The following is a 24,857-nucleotide window of genomic DNA, read 5'->3' as shown; positions in this document are numbered from 1 at the left end:
TTGCAAAAAATCTGCAAAATTCCTTACGAATTTTTGAAATCTCGCTGGCAGAATACATTCAAAAAACACTAAATAAAATATAACTTGAAAACTACGAAAAATCACGGAACATACATGGGGTATTTTCGTACACGCCCAGGTGGGAGGAATATAAAAAAATAATTATTGACGTCACTAGTTGGATTACCCTGTATATGAAATACACATTTAAAAACATTAAATAATATTAAGTCATGATTTTAACTAACCATATATAAAATCTTAAAATACGGAAAATATGTCATAAAGAACAACTTCTACATAAATACAATAACATCTCTCGAAACCAAATGGAAAAGTCTTCGAGCTTTATAGTACGAACCGAACAAAAATCAAAGTCTTACGACGCTACAAATGTATACAAACTTATTGGACAATTAGGCAATGTCAAGTATGCAATCGAAGGTTTTAAGTTGTTTTATTTTAGAACCTAATTGATTTAAAGTGTACCTAATTGAACGGCGAACTGTGTAATAGATTTTGCCGGCTCTACAGTTGAACGCATTTCCCGAACGAAAGGTTATTAATCAATTTACAATAGTTAATTTACTAATTGTGAGTTTAGTAGCTTACCTGTACCACAATAGTGGCACTACTACATTTATGATGATAATACGTGTATGTACCAATGTTTACTCGGTGTCTACGTTGGTCGTAATAAGTTAGGCAAATGCCAATTTTATTGCAACCTCTTTGGAGAATGCTGCATAGTTGTAGAGCAAATATTAGTCATTGCTTGAATAGTCGCTTTGCTTTTGCCTGCTATTCGTTTTTGTTAGGTGGTAGAGACTAGAGACGGAGTATACTGATTTGTATGGGCGAACAATGAGTGTCTGTGTGACCAACTTAACCTTTTCCCGCAATTCCTATGGAGTGTAGATACGAAAATAATATTGATTGTAGTTTAATTCACTGCAAGTTAGTTATTTATCACTTCATATCATAAATTACCAAACACACAAGTTACTTTATATTATACCTACATTTTGTATAATATATAACTTTTCAAATAAATGTATGTGTAACTGTCAATGGAATTGGTTCAGTGAGCAGCTTGATCTTGCGAAGGTAAAACAAAGTTAATTATAAATTTAAATCATTTATTTAACAGACATGAAATTAGGCACTAACTTATTTTCATAAAACTCTATCAACATAAAAAACTTTATCTCTATAAATATTTTATTATGAAAATGTGTGTAGGAAATTACAAATTATTAAATGGCAACACAGTGGTGCGCGCGCGACGCATCAGTCGGCAATCCGCCCGGGCGGGCGCCATACGACCGGAATCTGCGCGAGCGACATACAATTCGCGATTTATAAAAATTTCAGTGAAATATAACGCGAAATCATAACGTCTATTGATACGCAAGCGTAAGATTCTGGTAAGTATATATATATTTTTTATTTCTTTAGAAAACTCACAAAATCTATTTTTATTTAGTGTTATTTTCGGTCGCTGCAACCATGAGGCTAATTTTCAGACTAGGCAATTTCGAATTGTATGAAAGTTTCACGGATATAAAATGAAAGTGCACCAGTGCATTACCACGCCTAGAATCGGTTTCTACACTAATTGCTTTATACAAAATAGATTTTCTTTTGCTTCCGCCCGACGTTCGGCCTAAATACCGCTTCTTTTGACGCGCCTCACTACACTAATGAATGTTAACCAATTAAATCTTCATAAAACATAGAATAAAATAGACAACCTAAAATTTTAAAAATGGCGCGTCTTAGACGATTATTCAAGTGTCTACATATTAATTCTAAGCTCTAATTACTATGTATATATCAGTCCAATGGTCTTACTCTATGATTTATGAAATTGTTGTATCAAGTGATGACGACATAATATTTAAAGCAAAATCTGTTTTTGGATTTGCCTATTCGTGTAAAGTTTGGCTTGTGATAAGTTCGAGTAATTAATGAAATTTTAAAATATATTTACAGCTATCTTAAAACTGTCTTCGCTTTACATTCTTAGCAATACAAGAATAGTTGTAATATTAAATAAACACTTTATTATTTTATTCTAATCCTATTAAGGCAAGGCTCTGAATGGTCGCATAATACCTATTGTAGTACACATTAGTTACACTTTTACTGTGAGTGATATTAACCGTTTGGTTCATATTTCAGTTTATATTGAATTGCGTGAATTTGCCGATAAACTTACTTCAGATTTACTTACGCAAGTTGCTTTAGTTTTTACGTATACCTTGGTATTAATGGTACCGGGTAAGTACCGGGAGTGTCTTTATCTCTATTTATCTATCTATATACAAATTAATTGCTGTTCGTTTATCTCGCTAAAACTTGAGAAGGGCCGGACAGATTTGACTAATTTTGATCTTGAAATATTTGTGGAAGTTCAAGGAGGGTTTCAAGAGATACAAATAAAACAGATATACATAAGAAACATGTATTACTTTTATTATTTCTTATGTATATCATATATCAGATACAAAAATAATCACAAATAATTAAATTTTTAAAAACAATTGATTTGTTTTTTTGATACAAAATTTGTGTTTGTAATTCAACTCCTAAAAAACGGTACAATCGATGAGGTTCAGATCATAAACAATTTTTTTTTAAGTTTGATTTTTTTTGTATTTAGGTAAGACGTGTGAACGGGGACGCCAGTCTGGTCCGCTGGTAGTTTTAAAGCGGCAAGTTTCTAAAAAAGCTCATTTCTCTGTTCAGATACACAGTTTCAATTTAGGCAATACATTTTATAAACATACTTCAGATTTGTAAATTCCATTACCACAAATATTTTATTGTCTGTATGGAAAGCTAACTTTATAATTTAAAACTCGCGTGCGTTGTCACAGTTAACAGGTGAGAAGCGAAATTCTGAAAGTACAAAATTCATTAACACTTCAAAATTCCCATCCACTGGATTAGTTATATTAAAAATATCAAAGTTTACGCAAGCCTGCCTTTCACTCAAAAATTTTGATAGAAATTAACGCACATCATACAATGTATCGTTTATATGAACAATTGCTTATCTATATTTGAAACCTGAGCAGCAAGATACTTGTATTTGGACCTTGTGTGTTAAGGCTGTGTTTTAAAATCCAAAAACATTAGTGTCTATGAAAAGAGTGTACCATTGCTTATAGACCCGTATCTTAGCCGTAAGCCTCTTGGCAATGCGGACAGCACATGGGTGTCGTGAATCACTTCATCCTAATTGCATGCCCGTTCTCCACGTCCAAAAAACACAATGTTTCCTACCGTGTTATCAAGCTTACAAAGTATATCGCTCTATTAAAGTTGTAAAAAGTAAAATCCGTAGATAATTTTAGCGTCTTTATTTACTTGCTGTGAGCAATGACGAAGAAAGTTCGCTATCTTAGCACAGCCTCCATTGAACGAGGTCATTAACCCTCGGGCCGGCTGAAATATCGCAGGTTATATAAAATTACTGTAATCGATCCAACTGATTTCATAATATTTGTTTAACCAATTGTTTTTGGAGTATTATAATCGTATATTAGGTCACTTGAAAAGTTAGTGGAGGAATCCCTAAAAATAAGTTTTTATGCTAGCGATTTTTTTTTGTTGAGAGTCTGGGTGGGTGTTACCCCAAAAAAGGTGACGCCCGGTGCGGACCGCCCCCGCCCCCACCTTTTGCTACGCCACTGTATTCTACATAGATGATGATGATGATATTAATTTATCCCTAATGGGACAGGCAAAGGACTTTAGCTTAAGCCAAGTCTGAATCATTCTCGGTCATAAGGCCTAAGCCCAAGTCGTTTCGATTATGTTCTATATGCCATTTAGAATGCCACTTAGAATTAAAAAAAAATAGTTCTTGTTGATAATTGTCTATTGATTTATTTCCATAGGCTAAATTAATTTTACTAGATTAATCTAAAAGTACAGTTCTAGTCAAGTATACCCAATAAGCACAATAAAAGTGCAAGTAATATTTATTGGGAGCCGTAAAAAATATGCTGGTTGACTTATGTGGAGGTGTACTGTGGGCAGCAAAAAAGGTCGACGCGTGCTCCACCCATACATAGCTATGCCATTGTCATAATGGTAGAACTTAGAACGCACTTGTATAAGTGGTCTTATTAACATTATTTATAAAGGAATGTATTGGTGATTATTTTTTTTATGTAATATACACTTTTGTAAGATTTATTTGAAAATTTAAGAGATGCGTGTTGTTTAAGCTAAAGAAATAAAAGGTTTTTGGTCAACGAGATGTCAAATTAATAATTTCCCTCACTTCTCAATTGGAAGATGATTTCTGGCAAATAACTACTATAATATTCAAATTTAATATTACAAATAAGTGGTCTGTCATATTGACAAGGAATTCTGAATCGATTTGACTGCAATTTACCATATTCTGATGCTAACCATTATTTATATTACGTTTAAGTGACATTGAAGCAATCAAAGGTCAACAAAATTTTAGCTCAGCCTGTCCAAGTTAACTTGATAATTGCACGAACATAGGATTTGCAAAACTTTCAATCTCCTTAGCGGTCAAAACAAGTTTGTGAGTCATAGTATTTTTCTCACCAGCGTACTTTGCACTTTGCATAATTCTATACTGGAATATTAACATTTATATAATATTGTCATTATTGTTTAAGTCATTAACAGCTACCGAAACCCAGTCTTAATAAGCAGTGTTGGCCTCTTGGCTTTAGCGAGCGACTCAAATTCCTGATGGCATAGGTTCGATTTCCGGTTGTGCACCAATGGACTTTCCATGTGCGCATTTAACATTCGCTCGAACGGTGAAGGAAATCATCTTGAGGAAACCCGCCTTATACCTTAAACGTTGACGGCGTACGTCAGGCACAGATGGCTGATCTGACCTACTTGCCTATTAGATAAACAAATGAAACAGATATGAAAATCTGAGGCCCTGACATAAAAGGTACAACCTTTTGCGCCATTGATTATTTATTTTATTTTATGTATTCTTCATATAACTTCTATCTTACCAGAAGAGTCCAGCTTCATGTAATCTCTCTACTAATTAACTATTCTGTAATTGGTCTGACTTCCACTCCAACTCGCAACATCTCTGCTATCGCATATACGTAGCTGGCAAATGTCTGCAGTGTATCCAGTGAATTTGTAACGACTGATTGACATTTACAGAGAGACTCCTTCATATGGGTTATAGTTTGTGCTTAAAGTCATTTATTTATTTACAGCCCAGTCATACCTTCGCCACAAAATCTTATTCTGAGGATGATATTCAACAGTCCAGTTTGATAGTTTTTTTAATAGAACAAGAGGCAAACGGGCAGGAGGCTCACCTGATGTTAAGTGATACGCCGCCCATGGACACTGTCAATGCCAGAGGGCTTGCGATTGCGTTGCCGGCTTTTTAAGTGTTCAAGAATGTTGAAAGCCTATTTCTTCGGGCAAAGCTATCTATTTGTTAATTTAATTTGTATATAACATTGCATGATTATCCAAACATTAACGTGGAATAAATTAATACTGCGATAAAGCCAACCTTGAAGGTGTCCCGTTTACTTTAGCAACCGCAAGAATTGAATTACAATTATTGTTGATTAAGCGAAATCATGAAAAGTTGAATTTATAATGATTTTTTAAATTTGAAATGTAAATAATGATTTTAGATTGACAGCCTTATGCAACATTTTAAATAGTTTAACAGACCATGGCTTTTAAGATACTTTCGTACAACATACGTTATTTAAATGCTAATTAATAGCTTAGTCATAGACATTGCCTACATCATAACTGAAAAATGTTGTTAATTCCGACGATAGTTTAATGTGACGTCATAACAAAATATTGATGTAATAATTACATACTTAATTCTTCGAGTAGAAGAGAGAAGCGTACATTGAGCGTAAAGGGACAATGAGCGTAAGGGAACAGTCATGCTTTTCCGTGCGTTCAGGCGTCCTTCATCGATTTATTAGCGTCATGTAAAAGAGATTCTGAGACACAGATAAATAAAAAAAATATGGTTTATAAATGTGATTAAGCATAGGACTTCTCTAGTAAACAGAACATAAATACAGGACAAATAAATTTCTCTGACCATAATATAGAAGCTAAAGATTGATATTAAATAACTTATAAATACACGATAGCCCTTTAATGGAATTGAGCGACTGCCAAAATAATATGTAATGATTTGACAAAATGCATCACTAACCTAGACCTATTATATTTGTGTACTCAACTGTGGCACAGAGTATACCAATCTACGCTTTAATCTACATAGCGATTTCTGCATATATTTACCGATCTTTGCCACCAACCTTCAAGCAATAATGGCTTTATTAACAAAAGTACGAAAGGTGATAATTCGTTATTGCAATTACATTTGTGTGAGACGTGCACGAACATGATGTCATACGGCAACGCCTACATTGTTTTCTGGTTTGAAGTTTTAAATTTTCGTTTACGCTTCATTGATTGTTTTAAATGTTTAAAATCATTATGTTGTATGTTTTCAATTTCGTTTTTTATAAGATATAATAACTCCTTCGTACAAAAGTGTTGTTTTTCTGTAAAAAAATTAACATTGCATCATTTTTACGACTCAGGTCTCCAATTTAATGGATTCAATATGGCAAACATTTCGGTTCAACCCAAGATTTGAAGATATTTCACTCAATTATAGGCCATATCCTAGTGTCTGCATGACCAAGCAGACTAACCTTTAATTAAAATGTATTACCAAACTCAAACTCAAAATAACTTTATTCGTATAGGTAAAACATGTACACTTCAACAGAAAAGATGTTAAAATGATTTTAAATTTACATTTACTACTTCGCAAGTCAAGGGCGTAGAGCGGGCAAGAACTGGCAAAAAACTCCGCCACTCTTTGTAATCGCCAAGTTTTGTGACATTCAAATTGTTTGAAACATGTGACATGCAAATCAATCCAAAGGATCAATATTTTCCAATTCATAAAAATATTTATTGATTATAAAAATATCTATTATATTCATATAACAGAGAACAGACAGAATGTTACTCAACAAGTTGAGTTTCAGTTCCTTACAAAATCCTTAAAACAAGTTGAAAGAATTACATAACCAGACACGTATATTAAAATTAACTTAAATCCCACACGTAGCCGGCATAACACTAAGAATATAACATATTTCGGAGCAGTCTTTATATCAGCTTGACTGCTGAGATTCGGGAAATAGTAGCAGTGGACCCGACGAGAATATGCGAAGTTTTTTACTAGACATGCAATAACAGCTTTTTAGTTATATTATGTTTGTTTTAAATAAGAACAAATTTCAAGCTAAAAGCAAAAAATTATTAAAATGGTTGGCGGAAAGTTTCTTGCTATTATAAACTTAATTTTTATGATGTTCATAGGCAGACAAAGTAGGTCATTCTAATTAGCAAATTCCGTCTTTGCTAAAAATCTAAAAAGATAAGATAAGACTGCATTGAATACCCTTATCAATATGCAAATTGAGATTACGTATTTTGTAGATCATGAAAACGGTGCACAAAAGAAATTAAAACAATAATTTCAAAATTTATTATATTTAAACCTGAAATGCAAATTAGGGAAAGTTGCGTACCAGGGTCCCGTGTTGCGCCATGACCCCTACCACATCCTTCAATTAATTATAATGGGTCCAGGGTATCAGCGTAGTAGAAGAAAACATCATGGGTGGGGGAAGAAAAAAATTACCTATGATTGCTATAGTCAATGCATTCCCTATGACATGATTGATCTATCTATCTTTTCTCCTAATAATATCGCCAATATCATTAGGTCTAGGTAATGTGCAGATTTTTGTATAAAACTTACTAAATAATTGAGCCATCTGTCTGTTTGCCTGTTCTATTATCAGATCTTATTCAACCAGGTTCGGTTACTGTACTGTATACGCGATAGAGTAATAAAAAATAAACTTTATTTGATAATTTTCATTCATGATTGCAGCGAATTCAAAACCGCAATTTCAGCGCCAATCTAAACTTTCTCCTTATGAATAGGTTTATTCAAGCAAAAAACATGGAAATCTAGAACATTTCAGGTGATATTAACCGTAGGTCTTGTTACAGTGAACAAATACGATTTAATGAACGAGTCTCGAGTGCAGTGAGCGACAGACCCGCAAAACGAGAGAGCGGTGAGCATTTTCTCTTATCAATTAGTTGTTAACCGTGATTTAGAAATATTCATTACACCTACTCTAGGAAGAAATTATAGTAATACAATTAAATAAATAAAATCTACAAATTTATTTACTTTTTTTTGAGAACTGTCAGTCAATGTAAAATTACAAGCATTTCTTATACATTGCTGTGTTTGACGATCATAAGTGTAGATTGTGTTACCTATATGAATAAACGATTTTGATTTTGAATTAATCTATTTATTTATTTATCTATTTTTTAACAATTATTGTGCTATAGGAAAGATCGTATAATCATCAGTAATACTTTAAATAAGCATATAGGAAGGATACTAATTATATTTTCTCTTTTCTTCTAAATATCCAGATTCGAGATGGAATTTCTCTAGAGTTGAAAACTTTATTTATCCCTTTTTTCTCTATCAAACATTTCCTTCAATTTATATTAATTTTTTGCATTTCGTAAGTCACGCAATTAAACTCGATTATTATCTATGGTTACCGGCCATCATGTAATCACAATGAGTTGAGTCATCGTCCATCGGGCGAGTAACTGTAAGTTTAGGTTATCGACTCTATGCAAACGTCGGTAGGCTGCAAAAGAAGTATTTAGTTTTTTTTTTATTTTAATTGTTTATAGTAACATATTACGACTAAATTTAAACGTTTCCAACGAAGCTGAAAAAAAAATTTACAACCGGAAATACTCGACTTAAATTTAATTAGTTTTTTGCAGATGATATAAATACGTTATTTTACTTTTTATATTTCAGATAAGGGGGCACAGACACCCTTCATAACGAAACGACTCGAGAAAGAAGCTGAACAGACACAGGCTTTAGTCTCTGGAAAATCGCTCTACGACTGTCAGGCACCAAGTTATCCTGCACCGCTCTACATATCGTCCAAACGAACTTTCTCGAACAACCCCCCCTTTGTGGCCACAGGAGGGGTCTTTATTTATAAGGAGAGATCTCGGACGTGACGTCACGTTCAAGGATAAAATTAAAGCGCATTTCTAACCTAATAACTCTAACAAAGTGTTGTAAATATTTGTGGAAATTAATTTTATAATAACGACGTTGTAACTATAATACTAGTCATTTCATCTAGTGTATTTATTGTAAATTTTATAAAAATTAAAAAAAAATTGGGTGGATCGATTGTAAAAAGTTTCTTAGCCTACCAAAGAGTTTAAACCGTCCCGTTTCCGCGATAACAAAGAAACGTTAACCAGAGACAATGCAGACCCAAATAGGCGTTGGGGAGTTGCAGAGGAGCTACAGGGTGCAGGACTTTGCCTCCCCTGGAGTTATCATGAGGGAGCGAAGTTTTATACGGCCTCAGTCTCATCATAATATGCATCATAACCAGGTAACACAACACTTTTATATATTTAATATTGTTTTGTATTTTCTCTTTGGTATCTATAAAACTTCTAGCTCATATATCCACAGTTACATACTAGATGCCTATAATAACTATTGCAAATGTGCATTGGATGCGGATGAATTGCTGCACGTTAGCAAATTAACGGCAAAAGTAAAAGTCTAGGCCAATAGAGGCTTACAATATGTAAATATTGACATTGTAATCTTAACGTGGGTGCACATGTCGACTGCACAATTACACCTACTCATTTGTATTGAGCTGTATTTGTTACGAAATGTTAGCCAAAATATTATGTTTAATTTATCTTAATTAGTTTTAAATCTCATTCTAACATACTACGGTCAAATATTAAAATAAAGAATATTAAATATTATTTAGACCACATCAAACAAATTTCTGAAAGTTGAGCAAAAATGATTATATTCAGTGACTTCAAAATGACAGCGATGCATACGAATATTTTTGTTGGAATTGGTCACAGCTTTAAATTAGTGGATGATGCTAGTTATGCGTGCTATCTTTCAAAGTTTTCTGAGTACATCGTTTTAAAATAAATCATGACAGCATAGGTCATTTATATAGGATTTCTCCTTGTGATTCTGCAATGTTGGTTGTCAAAATTATTTTTTTATTTTATTTATCTTCCACAGTTTCCGAGTAATGGGAAACGACGGAGCATGATCTTAACAAATGCAAAAGGAAAGCCTACACTTGAAATCTACAGACCACCAGGTAACTATCAAACCGAATAATATACTATCGACTGAATAAATTATCTATGGAAAATGCTGGCTGAATACGTCGTCACGTGCGTTTGGCGCCAAAATTAAAAATAAACAAAACTTCATATTTGGAACGGGACGACAGTCTGATGTTTGTTGCGGTGGGTGATATTTGACGCAGTGAATTTTCAATGAGAAAATTGAAAAAGTGTGTGTGAAATGTCTAGAGTTATAGTGAAACAGGCTGTATCTGTGCCTAGCACGCCAGTGGCTCAAGTGTCCCCTGTGCCAATTCCGCCCGTCTCCCCTCCAGCGACCACGGCCGTGGTTCCGGTAACGGAAGCAGTTGTTACAGAAACAACGGGTTTGTTTACATTGAATGTATCTAGTATATGATCAATATATAATTTCACTATAGCAATTTATTATATAATTTTTTCTTTAGATTAACAAAAAGGCTGAATTCTGCCATAGTTAAGGAGTCGCTCTGAATCTGAAATCTTTCGACAGAGGACATACGATCGTACATACATTCCTCAGACGTTGCGTTTTTAAATAATATCGATTTATTTCGACTATGAGGCCGATGAAAGTCTGATCATTTCACCGAAACGGTTTGAAACACGCAGCCTTGCTATGTTATATTTTCGCTAAAATTTTCCATTTAGTTATAATAGGGTGCGGCTATTCGTCAGTAATTTGTGTTAATGAAAAAGTAATTACTACTTTAGTATTTCATAACACACACTTTTAACATATCAAAATAGCAAAATTTGTTGGGAGGTTAAAAAAATATCGCGGGTGACATTTGTCATGCCGTCAGTTGACTCAGTATTTAAAAGAGTATTTACTATGTGCATAATGTATATTTTTCGTGCTATTACAGGCAGCATTTTTCATATATTTTTTACGTACTCAGTAAAGATGATAAAAAACGGTTTGTGAAAGTAAGTCGTGCTAAACAATGCACTCATAATGAGCCGTAAAAAGTCACAAACTAAGTGAAATTGCTCAATATAATTGAGCGATTAAATTTTTTTAAAGTACTATTATCAAAATTAAATGTTTTTTTTTAAATATGTTCATTTACATGAATCTTTTTACGTCTAGTTCTTAGCTCTACATTTCAGACACTATAGTCTAGTATTATGGACTGTTTCTTTTAACAATTCTTTTATACCACACTTTTTATCACCTCCTTGCATTGACTCAAGTCTAAATAAACATCACTGTCATGTAATCATTTTAACTCTATTAATTTAAAATAATTGAGTAATATTAGTACAATTATTAGCGTTGTAAAAGTCTCAGTATTTTATATTCTATATAAATTAAGGCATTACCTAATCTATCTTAAAACAACACTTCATGTTTCCACCTGCATGTACTCAGATTAAACAAGATCATCTCTTCATTCATCATCAAGTCTTGGCCTTTCATATGATTACATTTTGCACCGTATTTCACTATTTCACACAAGTGACTAATCTTTCCTATCGCCTCTTCTCTTGACCACCTCGTTGACCACCAGGCGTGCGCACAGACGTTGCTGTCACCAGTGGAGGCAATTCAGGCAACACACTGACGGCGCCTTCTAACAAGCTAAATGTCCACGCTAAAGAGTTCACCATGGCCAAATCTGCTGACCTGCATAATAGGTGAGTGTCCTATATTATCAGAATGTAATGTAATGGTGAATGTGGTAAATCACAGAACAGATTTTTATTTTATTTTTTACTTATGTAACTGAAATGACGTTGTGGTTTTGACATTTTCCTTTGAATTATTGTATGTAGAGGGAAGATAAAACTTGCCGAGTTTCTTGCCCGTTCTTCTCAGAACAAAACCTTCTGGTCGTTTTGCGAACGGATGGCGTAGTTTTGTTTTTTCGCGAATTTCGTAAACGTTTTTGACATTAGTAAGCATGCCTCAAGTCGTATCTAAATTGAATAAATAATTTTATTTTTTTATTTTTTGATTGCTCCTGTCGTTTGGGATAGAGATAGAGAAGGAATAATAAAAAAACTTTCCGACTAAGTGAAAAATCAGTGGCAAAAATCAATGTAATACACAACATCAAAGTCCAAACAAAATTCTAATTCGACATTTATTAGTCGAACCTAATTGTAATGTATATAATAATACCTGTAATCACCGTTTAGGAGGCTACCTGTTTTATTTCGTCTATATTATAGCCAGGGAAATAAATAGCTAATGGTATATATTATTCGTATATAAACTAAAAACCCTATGCTCTAATAACTTCCAAAATAGATTTTTGGCGTTGCTTCATTTGTATAACCTACAGATGGATTTGGCAAATCTTCTCTAAATTTCATGATATACTAACTAAAGAGAATGTTTACATTACGGGCAAGAGCTTTTGAACCGACCTTGTTACAAGTCACGTCAAAAGCGGTAGTGAGATTCGGCGTCGTTGGCAGATGTCCAAGCGGTGGGAATCTGCAGAACTGTGTTTCCGGCGATGCTTTGCTGCCGGCCGCGACGTAGCGTAGTATCAATTCACAACTATAAGAGTTTTTGTTATCACTTTGTGCGCGGCTGCGATGACGTGAGCACGCCCGCGCCAATTTAAACCTAGTACCGTGACGCCGGATCGCGCAGACTGCGAACGCGCCTAGGACTACGGCAGCCCAACGAACGCAGACAAACAACGAACGCAATAACGAACGACCGATTTCAGTAACCGCGAATAATTGTGAAAATATTTACGCTTAGTCAACGAAATCCTTTACCGAACGGAGTGTTTTGTTTGGCCGATTCGATTTCTATTTTTATAAGTTTTTTAACGTAACAAACTGAGACTGGCAAGTTTACTTTGGGATTTTCGTGCGATATTTTCTGCGTAAACACAAGTGTTATCTTTATGTTAATGTAGTGTAATGAGGTGAAGTTTCAGTTGATTTCTGTTTGCTTTATTCGGATAGAACAATGGTTCGTGGACGTTATTCTACGTCTGATATGTAAGTAAATTATTAAGTTTGAGCTGTGCATTAATTATTAAATAATAGTTGGATCTCTTTATTTTGGCAATGCTTAAGCAGATTTCGTAAAGGTGTCTCCACGTTTCTGTCATAAATGACAATGAGGCCAAAAAATTGTTCTAAGTCATTGAATATCTAAAGAAAAAAACACATGTTAAGTACCTATTCATTCATTTTTAGCATGTTATTTCTAGACCGATGTTGTTTTAGTAACACCGACTTCTGGCTGTCAGTCCATTCATCGAACTATTGCGTCACGGATTGTTTAAAACACCGATGATAATCATTGCATTGTGCCCATGTCGTTTAAGCCAAGGCCAGTATAGATGACTGGCGTTTGCTGTTTTTCATAGTGACTCAACGCGAAATTAATTTTTTTGTCGGCCATATAGGAGTAGCTTGTTGACTATTTTAATTAGTTATAGTCTATAATGACATATTGTTTATTTTTCCTTACAGTAGACAGCGTTGTGCCTTCTCAACCGACACAATTTGACAAGATTTTAAAAATCATTTCAGTTTGTTAGTGAATAAAGAACATACAAATTGTAATTTTTGATTATGGTTTTGATTGAATCTGTACGGTTGTTCCTAGTTTGGACGATACGGTTCGGGGTACTCTAAATAATAGAGGATTTTATTTTTACTCCATATTCACCACTCGCGTACAACAATGGTAGTAGAATATACGTGAAATAATGAAATGTTAATTGCTATTTAACGATTGATTGCAATGTAAAAGTTGAAGAGAGTGCCTATGGCTAGCTATACCCTATACTTTATATATTCTCGGGGCGATAATATAACTACCATGATTTATGAAATCGCCACTCTTATAAAACTAAGGAAGCCCTGAGTGAGTAAAATTTAAAGCCTTGGCTTGTACATTACCTTTTTACAAAACTAAACTCCCAATTAGACAGGCGAAGACGTATAATTTACTAGGTACGCTACTTCGCTACTAAGAGTAAAACCCCAATAACACTTTACTTGTCATACTGTCAAAGAGTCTATTATTGTATTGTTTTGTCTATTAATTGTTCCATATTTGTCTTACTGGTTCCGTAGATTTAATTTTTTTAAAGGATGTTCCTGAGATGCGGGTTCAGGAATCAAACCTTAGATAACCGCATTGCCAAAGCGAAGTATGACATAATATATTCTATTAGACATGTAATTCTTGAATTCAAGTCAAGCGTGGTAATCCTTCACGCTTAATGTCACCTTATACGAGTATATTGTGGGTCTTTACAATCTGAACGTAATCTGACATAGGAATATAACCTACGTTTTTGTTACGTAGTACAGTCTACGTTGGTACAGGGACGTGTTCTGTAAATGGGATGAAATGCATCGGTTAAGGATATATAGAGACGCAAGCATATTGGCTTATCGTTAACATTTTTCTGTATTTAATTTGACAATGGCTTTAACACAGTGTTCTTATACATTAAACGTAAATTGCTTAATGCACCCGATTAAAGAACGAGCCATACTGAGCTGTTTCATCTCCCCTATCGCCCCACGTATTGTAAATCTCTAAGGAGTACACGAGTATCGACTTATTGGCGTGATATCTCCAAACGCGTATTTTCGATGAATGTAAGCAACTTGAAGGGATTTCGAAGATCACTTAAAAAGCACAATTACACTCCCCACACATTGCACATTTCCAAAAACACCTCACTGGTTAGTACATAACATACGTCGTATACGGTATAATGCATTTAAATTTGATTATTGCTAATATTATTAATATTTTTATAGCTGACATTTTCAAAATTTTCATATTTGAAAGAATCTGGTCATCCATATCACAGGAATGACCTAATGATTAAGAAACAGCGCAACAATCTAATTGGTTTAATAAATACCAATTTTATTTTTATTTTAAAATTTCGTATAGACAAAATACTGTGATATTGTTTTCTATTACTAAGCAGAACATTATTCTGTCCTTATCCTGTGATGTCCCAAACAGAATATCTCAAGTGATTCAACCCACATAATACTGTATATGATTCACAGCGACGAGCTCTCGTACAATGAAGCCGTCGGGAAAATTACTCTCATGAAATTGAGGAAATAATTATTAGCATTCCAGCACAAGTTGAATGCATCACGAGACTCGTCTAACGATAAAGTATTCCCTTAAAAAAAAGGGCTATTAATATTTAATCTTTTAAATTTATTATTTTTTGTGTAATAAATTAATTTCTAATAAATGAATAAAATATTTTGGAAGGATATAATACGTATATTTATTTTAATTTGACCTTTAACCTATTTTGTGTATATGTTAGCTAATGCTACTGTTTATCGGTAAATTAGGGTATATAGCGATCGGTTATCTCTAGCTGGTCTTACGATTTTATACAAATTGCTAAATGGTCAAATATGGAACAAGAACAGGACATGTTACTGTCCTGTTCCTTATTCATTCCTAAAGTTTAATTTCTGCAGAATTTATCAAATCCCGTCTGCAAAATCTAACCTAGAAGTTCAGGCACCTCTCATTAGAGATTAAATATAACGGAATAAACAGTACTTATCCAAAGGTGGAAAATATATTCAGTAGTGGGCTGATCAACTTAATATAATACATGTGTAATATGTTTACCTTAAGGTTTATATATTTCAGAAAAGATAACATATACCTTAAATATAACATTATGTATGATGTGGTGAACTGAAATAAATAAATATATCATAACATAAGTACATATATTCGAGCTATTTAAAACTACTTAGCGTGAGTAATAAATCGTAACTTTCTCTATTGAAATAGAAACTGCGCTGCATTTAATATAAACAGAAACGTGATTAAGAGCATAATATTCTAGTAGTTGATGTACCTCGATAAAGCTAGCAATGAATCATACAAATTGGTTCTAATAGGATGGACTGGCATTCATCTTCGGTATAGGTTGCACAGTCAAAAGCGATCTTCGATTTAATATCATTTTTCATTACACGTTTTTGATGTAGGTTAATTGACTAATTAATTAAACATAAATAGAAGATGGGCTTGAAAATATTTATGTATTTATAATTTTTATTAATAAGTAAATATTAAATTGAGATATTCTAGGATATATACGACTTGTTGCTTTAAGCTATAAAAATCTTTTCTTTTTCTCTCTATAGTTTGATTTTTTTTTAATTTTTATAGAACAGGGGCAAACGGGCAGGAGGCTCATCTGATGTTAAGTGATACCGCCGCCCATGGACACTTATTATTTACTTTAATAAGAATATCCCAAGGCACCAAGGTTAAAAATCCTCTTTTCGGTTTCTTCTGTACATTTCATCATCATCATCTTCTTTATAAACGAAGTTTTTCAATTTTGTAATATAATATCAGCGCACGTTGTGTGTGATTAACACACGCGTGCCTATTTCCTGTCCGATGCATTACGCGGCTATGCACACTTGCAAAGGTGTTAGTTTCTTTTCGCATAGCCTTGAACATTTGCAGGTATTGCGATTTTATATTAAATTGTATAGTGGTTTTCAAATTATAATATTAACACCTCGTATGTTTCTTATATGACAAAGTCAGCCTTTTTCAGTCGATAACACATCTTTACCGACCGGCTTGGTTGGTCATTTTAGTCTGGGTTCTCTTTGTCGTTAATTGAGTGTCCATGTGTCCATATGACTTTACATCAGGTGAGCCTCTTGCCCGTATGTTCCCCTGTTCTACAAAAGAAAAAAAATGATGCGGAGTCAAATAAAATTTTGTTGCTGCATCGTTCTTAAGACACAGTAAGACTTAAATCAGTCTGGCGATTTTTCTTTGTTGTCGTTTAACGGGATGATTTGTGAGATAATCTCTCGTAAATTACTGGCCCATCTCCAACGAAGTTTATCTTTTTTTTAATGTGCAGAACGCCATACCGCGGTTTTGTATTAGATTATTTTAGTAACCCTACTTCCGGATGTATTTCGGTTATCATTTGTATATGAAGCACGCAGGTTTGATGCCCAAAATCGGAGGTGTATTGTTATGGGAATGCATAGTATTGTTTAATTTATTTGATTTGTATTTGTGATTGGGTAATGTAGATATTACGATTTATATTTGTCGACAATTTCTTTTTTCATTGTGTAACAAGATTATTTATGGATGCTACTATTCAAATGTGTAATTTACATAAAATACTAACGCTTAGACATATAGGCCCTTTTTATAAAAATAATATTAGTGATATTACATCGTTTCAAACATTACAAAATTTGATTAAACTAGATAAAAATATACTTTAGCGTACAATTAGATTAATTGTTTTTGTGTGCAGAATACAAAATACTTGGTATTTATACTTATTATAGACAATTAAGGGAGGGACTCTCATCCCAGAGTTCGTAGGTCCTCGGTTAGATATATCCACGTACAGGTAAAAGAAAATATCGTAAGGAATCGGGGCATGTCTTAGACCCAAAAAAGAGGCTTATAAAATCCTATTAAAAAAAACCCACGATCACTAAACAGATATAAATTTGAGGCTAAGACCTAAACAGATTAGAATCGCTCTGGATTTTTTTAAAATTATAAATTATTTAATTATATATACACCTAAAATATTAAATTGTTTACTGCAGGAAATAACAGGTAAAAATATTTCATTGTTTGTGATCCTAATATGATCGTTATTGTAATGAAGATTGCCAATACGTCATCAGTCCTGGCAACCATTGTTTGCCATATAAATATAGCAGGAATTCACACGAATGAATTAAAATTAGCTTACATTGGAGTCATAATGGAATAATGGAAGTTATGACAGATTGAAAGTTATGGCATATCTTCTGGAGTAGATCTCGGTTGGCTAAATTATTATTTATTTATATCCTAATAGTAACTTAGTAGCAAATGTTTTTACCCTTATTTGTAATTATCTATTCTGTAGATAATGTTAGTCTATTCCCTATAGTCAAATAAATTAAGTTTCTTAGATGAAATCAGCGTATAACACGCATAGTAAAGTAAAAATTGTAATTTTTCAGGTCAACAGTCGGCATGGGCTTCACGAGTGTGGGCCTCCAGCACTCGCGTTCGGCGGTGCTGCATGCACAGGTTCCGCCCCACTACCGGCCCGTGATGCCGTCGCATGCCCTACTGGGCAGTGCATCCAGTGGCAATGTTCCTCATACTACGGTATGTATAGCTTTATAAATCAATAAACTTTATCAAGTGCAACTTTCATTCGTGTTTATTTTTATATACATATACAGGACCTGGATGACCGAGCTTAGCTCGGTATTTTTTTTATAAATCGTGTTTTTTGGAAATTTTATTTAAGTACGAATTACATACTAATAAAATTATGAAATATGAATATAATTATTGAATAAAGATAATTACATTCATATTTAAGTTTTTATTTGACTGACATCTTTAAACGAGCAATTTTATGTATAAGTTGATCAAACACAAATAAAATGACATTTTCTAGAAATGATTTCTAGCTAAATCGATTTATCGTCCCCGAAACCCTCTCTATACTAAATTTCGTGAAAATCGTTGGAGCCGATTCCGAGATTCCAATTATATATATATATATATATATATATATATATACAAGGATTGCTCGTTTAAAGATATAAAATAAGATTATATAAAATTAAAGATTTTGATATTGGGAACTTTTATCTTACGAATAATTTATGTGTTGCATAGCTATTTGGCACTTTAACCTTACTATACATTGTGAAACAGGCCCTAAATATCTTGAGATTATTTTGATAAATAATGACTAAGAATGCTTATCCTTAAAATTTCAGGCTGGTCCTCGAGTCCACTTCAAACTGCAACCCCAGCAGATTATCCAGGAGAAGAAGAAGTCTCCACCGTCCTCCCTCAGCAACGGGAACGGAAAGAGTATTCGTCCGCAGTCGTTTACGCCTGGGCTGAAGCGGTCCAAGTCTTTAACCTCAGCGGACACTTTGGCCAGTGGTATGGCTGCGTTGGGTCTGGCTGCTGATGCAGGGGACCTTGGCACCTTCCCGCCAGAGATACAAGAATGTATCGATAAGGCACTGGAAGGTGAGACCGATGGTTTGTAGACTTTCATTGTTCCTGCACAGAGGGTGGACGGAACACTTGTATATTATGCAACGGAGGTCTGGTGAGGGTATTGACTTTAATCGACTTCAAACAGCTTTTAATTTGTCGTATTTTTTTGAATTTCGAAAAAGGAATATTTTTTACATAATTTTAACGGATCACGAGGGCCAGCAATGCACCCACTAAAATGGATGTTCATGGGCTGCGATGACTGTCCTTTCTGGCCGTTTGGCCCCCTATAGTGTTAAAAATAGAAACGAGAAAATTCTTTGCGCTGGGTGTCAACTATGTTTGCAAACCTGAAACCGCTCTGATGGAGACGGTACGCGCATCTTGTTAAACACACGCATGCTCCATACTCTTGCGAACATTGAGCGAATATTACGTTACCAGTGGCTAGTGCATCATACACTTGATTTCATTAACTTAAGAATTTTCATTATATCTTTGCATTGGATTGGAGTTAGATTTTTCTTGCGATCAATGCATAACAGTGCTTGAAGCTTGATATATGATACGTACGCACTTAGGTGATATCTTGCTCCCCTTTGTGTTCGCTCAAAAATCATCGTTGCACGGTCCGGGACAGCGACGGTATCCAACTATGTGGAGTAGTTGAAAGAGCCCTAGAGGTTCGCGAATATATATGAAGCGCGAAGATATCTTTAGATTTTACTTACATATCATTTTCAAATCACAGTTGCAGCGATGTATTTTTATAGTAACACATGATCGCGATCGTTTTGAAGTCGGTTATTGGTTATTTAAAAGTAATTGTGTTCTTTTAGTAAATTCTTTTTTGGGGGTCAGAGGTGATTGATAAAATTTTGTTGATTTGTAAGGCATGGTGCTAGTACACTGTTAGATATGTAAGTTTATTACGCTTTTACGGCATAACGAATTATTTGTGTTTTCATAATTTGATTCTAGTGGCAAAAATCGTAGACTATGAATGAATTGTAAAAAAAATAAAAAAAGCCGACATTACCCTCGCGATAAGTATTGTAATGAGTGTCCGTAGGTGGCTGTATCACTTCATCAGGTGAGCTTCCTGCCTGTTTCATGTTCAAAAAAAATGTTACTCAGTAAAGTCAGTAGTTTAATGTGATAACAACGTCATAACAAAACATTGATGCGGCGCTAGCGTACAATGAGCGAAACGGGACAATCATCATCATCATCATCATCGTTCATCAATTTATTAGACATAAAAATCTTAAAAATATAATATTGCTAGTACTAATTCATATGTGTACATTACCGGTATGCTTCAATGAATAATAATTGGCCTCTAAAGATTCAAACCTAAGACCGGGAGCCAATAAATCCTTCCATTGGCTGGGTGATGGAAAATTTCGACTGCCATAAAGGGTGCCATAGTTAATTAATAGTTTTAATCCTTGCAAATGTCTATAGTTGTTTATATTTTGTAAGATCCAAACGCGGTGTGTGCCCGAACTCTAATGGATGCCGTGGGTCATCTCGTGAGTCGCGCAGTGGAGTCTCCGCGATACGCCTTGCCGGCCGCGAGACGCTGCATTGCTGTCGTTGAACGGGAACAGACTGAGACCTTCTTGGAGTCTCTGCTCAACACGTGCCAGCAGTGGTACCATGACCGGGAGAAGGTGATCCCAGCTTGGTTTAGAATATTATGTTAATTTAAGTTTAAACATTTGCAAAATAGTTTTATAACTATATTACTTTCAATATAATTAAAATGTAGTATTAGTAATAATATACAAATCATAAATTTTATATTCTATTGGATATTACTGTAAAGAAATTGCCTATTAGACTTCGGACAACATTTAACATTTCAGGTTATTTAACAAAGATTATAAAAATATTAAAGTAATAAAACTATTAAACTTAATTACTCAAAATGTTTAAAGCTTAACAAGCCCTTCAATTAGCAAGTAAAGCTTATAATATGTAAGAAGATTTAATATATTGGCTGAATGTTAAGTTAAAATCATTGGCTGTAAGAGCGCGGCCACACGATGCGTTAACAGTGCGGTGCGGTGCGGCGCTGGAGATATATTATATTGCCACACTGCAACGCCCGTGTGGCACCCTATAGCTCGAATAATTGCGGTGCGGCACCTTTACCGCATTGTGTGGCCGCGCTCTAAATTGAACGGCTTATTAAGCTCGGGATATCTATACTTTAATTACAAGTAGTGCTGTAGTAAAAATATATTATTTTCAATAATTAGTGTGTAATGTAATAAGAATTATATTTATAATTAATACTTTGTGAGCATGTTAGACTGCAAATCATAAAGTGAAGTTAAAATGTTCAAATTAAAATTAAGTTTAAATTACTACATCTATGGTGGTTGGTGAGCACTAATTATTATTAATTTAAATTCCAGTTACTAGGAACTATAGTGGGCGGAGGGCGTCCACGTCTCATGGCGTTCCTGTCATTCCTCCTCGAGATGTACTGTCAGTTGCGTCGACGCGCCATTCATCGGCGCGGGGCGAGTGCGCAGCCCGGACAAGTCCTTTTGACACTGATTTGCAAATGCTGCGAGGATTGTATTCGCCAGCCCGTGCCTTCACCTAGTGATGTGAGAAATTATCCCTTAAATACAAAATTATTGATTGTAAATTGCATGTAATTTTACGCCAATGAGTTTGACCAAATTTAAAGCTGGAACATAATACGTCGACATTAATATATGTGGGTGAAAATTATTTTTCGTAATATTTTCCAAACAATTTAAATTTAACTTCCATATGGAAGGTATTCCACAGTTGTTTTTTCAAATCTTGATAAATTTTATTGGTTGTTAATGCTCTGGCATTTTTTCTGACATATCATTGTGTGTTACAGACATGTTGTCTATGATCTTTCTTTTTTACGATTTGGCGGCGTCGGTCCATATTCATAAACATTTCCCCTTTTGATTTGACAAATAAATTATACTATTTTACCAAGCTTTATTAATAATTAGGCGTTAATAAAAAAAAATATTTTCCATTACAGACTGAGAATCTCTTCTTCGTGCTCACGTATATCGGCCGTGATTTAGAAACCCAGCTTCCCGGTGACCTGGAGCGTCTCCTAACAGCTGTGCGCGATGCCTTCATCAACACAGCTGCAGCGCCCTCTATCAGACGCACACTACTACAGCTTATTGAATTACACGCTTCTCGCTGGCAACTCCCGGGATGTGCCGTGCTCTATTATTATCCCTCCTCGAAATAACGGTGCCTAAGGTTAAAATACATTTTCCAAATATGTTAGTATTGAAATTTCAGTTTTTGGCACGTAGCCATTTTGAAATGTTGCCGTAATGAAAATATCAAGATAAAATTTGACATGGTAACACTAAATCAATTTGTGCCAAATCAATTTTTTTTCTACTTTACACCTGTTCTTCCTGAGGTTTGAGGAGGGGTCAGACGACGGTGGCAAGCATTTCTTTGGTTTGACTATTGTGATCTTAGTAGTGTTTCGTTAGTTTTTAGTCAATACAACTTAATCAGGCAAATGTTGCTTTAAGCTCAAGTGCCTTGTTAGTTTGTGCATTTTCACTACTTTCAAAATTTCCTTTATCTTTGAAAGTGTGAAAGTGTTGTAGATTTAATATTGACTAGTTTTAAGGTGAAATTTATTTGAGCGATATATGCCTACAAGTATTACAGTGTACGTAAAGTAGTTATTGACAAATTAACGGTGTACACTACTGTACGAACTTCGCATAGTACTTCGTGCATTGTAGCCTTTTGTCGTCTCTAACACTAGTACGGTAGGTGTTAACTTTGCTTCAGTACCTACCCTCGCTTTGGTAGTTTGTTTTTAAGGTATTACCTATTATTTGCTGTCAATAATACCTATTAGTCGACGCATTATGAATTGAGACTTCGGGATATAAATCATTTCTGTCTGTCTCGCACGCACTTACAGGCCTTATGGAGAGGTGTAGTGATGTGCTCATCGATGGATACGACGAGGTATTAAGCGATATTTCAATTTTGAAAACAGGAACTCGTCCCGAGCTTAAGCGTTGGTGGCACCATTTAATTTATTCGTTAGAAAATAAATTCTCCATTGTGCGTATTGGGTAACGAGGCGTTAGTAATGTAATGAGTGTCATAATAAATCTTATATTTATAGAAAACTCATAAGCCTTACTCGTAACGACCAATCAGGATTCTTAGTGCAACGAGTTACATTGCGTGCTCATTCCTATAGATTAAAATGCGTCGACTATAGCATAATAAAATAGCAAAATAACTTGGGGAGCGTTCAAGTATTACGTTTGGAGATTCTTGACCCCCCCCCGCGCGTTACTAGTATGTAACGCTCCGTTTTTCTGTACTGTAATAGAAAACGTTTCGTTACCACCCAGTGACTCATTAAACCTACAAGTTTCCATTTATGTGGTCTAAAATATCGGAAAATCGAAAATAATCAACTCCCCCCCACCCCATTTTCGTTACTTAATACTTGAACGCTCCCATATATGACTGAGTCTCAGCAGAAAGCCCGTGCGATGTGAAGTTGTATCTGATGTCTTATTTCTTCTAACCAAAGACTGTATCCACTCTTTTCAAGTTTTACTGTTTGATTGTGTAAGCTGGACCAAATTGACGTTAAACAAAAATAATGTAGAAATATAAAATAATTTGTAATTTTTAAATGTTTGTCTAACTCAACACTTTATTCCCAGACGTAATGTAAGCCTGAACGTAATGTTTAGTTTTTGAATGTGTGATCAAATTACAACAATATAGTTATTTTTTAAGAATTAACAGAGACGATGTCTTGTTGCATATTAGCAATTTTATGTTGCGATAATTTTATATGAAAATGATAAAAGAACAAAAAAAGGTGCTAACAGATTATTGGTGTATTTTAATTTAGTTATCGTATCGGATACGGGCAATAACAATATACTTTCGTTACAATAGTTATTGTAATACTGTATTTACACAAAATAAAGCATAAAATTATATCCAATTTGTGTTTTTTTAAATGTGAAAACCCTTTCCACTGTACCTCTCGTGTTTATATCTCCATCATTAATTGTTTGTGACAGATTCTGGACTTTTTCGAAATTATTTATTAGTTGGAATTAAAAATATATTTAGACTTGTAGAATCATTACAATCACTTTTGAGATTTTAAAACGTTATTATTTAGTTTTTCCCAAAAGTCTACTGTTTTCTGTGATGCAATGTGTAGTTTATGTCGATGCGATGGAGATCCAGGCATCCCTAGTTATTCGTTTAACTTTTTTTTAAATTCAAAAGTAAAGAGTTGTAAGTTGTGTTGCGTTTTTGAAAAGTTGTGATTTTTTAAGTGAAACTTTTTTTTTTAAGGGGAATGATGGTTTTTTACGGATGAAATGCAATAATATTAGCGTCTTGAAGATGTGCAGCGTTTTCATCGAAGAAAAGAGCGATTGAGATCTATTAAGAAAGGACGAACGTAGCTCGTATACAGTGTGTAAACTGTAAACAGTGT

The 24,857-nt window shown here is 34.2% G+C and overlaps 1 protein-coding gene across 4 annotated transcripts; it reads left to right on the top strand.

The window, feature by feature from the left end:
• Nucleotides 1-1,272: 1,272 nt before the first annotated feature.
• LOC111004112 lies at nucleotides 1,273-24,350 on the top strand. 4 transcript variants are annotated; one of them, XM_022274968.2, is made up of 10 exons: nucleotides 1,273-1,427; nucleotides 8,116-8,183; nucleotides 8,963-9,563; nucleotides 10,232-10,313; nucleotides 11,847-11,961; nucleotides 18,319-18,469; nucleotides 19,096-19,357; nucleotides 20,813-21,003; nucleotides 21,754-21,951; nucleotides 22,371-24,350. In XM_022274968.2, exons 3-10 carry the CDS (start codon nucleotides 9,432-9,434, stop codon nucleotides 22,590-22,592), a joined length of 1,353 nt encoding a protein of 450 aa, XP_022130660.1. In that variant the 5' UTR covers nucleotides 1,273-1,427; nucleotides 8,116-8,183; nucleotides 8,963-9,431; the 3' UTR covers nucleotides 22,593-24,350. The 4 variants fall into 4 exon arrangements, with proteins under 4 accessions (XP_022130660.1, XP_022130659.1, XP_045484022.1 ...); XM_022274967.2 differs by having other exon boundaries at nucleotides 11,835-11,961; XM_045628066.1 differs by lacking the exon at nucleotides 8,116-8,183 and having other exon boundaries at nucleotides 1,278-1,427; nucleotides 11,835-11,961.
• Nucleotides 24,351-24,857: the final 507 nt, after the last annotated feature.

Source organism: Pieris rapae, chromosome 4 (genome assembly GCF_905147795.1).
Source record: "Pieris rapae chromosome 4, ilPieRapa1.1, whole genome shotgun sequence".
In the NCBI taxonomy this organism is placed as follows: domain Eukaryota; kingdom Metazoa; phylum Arthropoda; class Insecta; order Lepidoptera; family Pieridae; genus Pieris; species Pieris rapae.
Note: the sequence above shows the minus strand (reverse complement) of the source record. Positions and strands in the feature narration are given on the sequence as shown.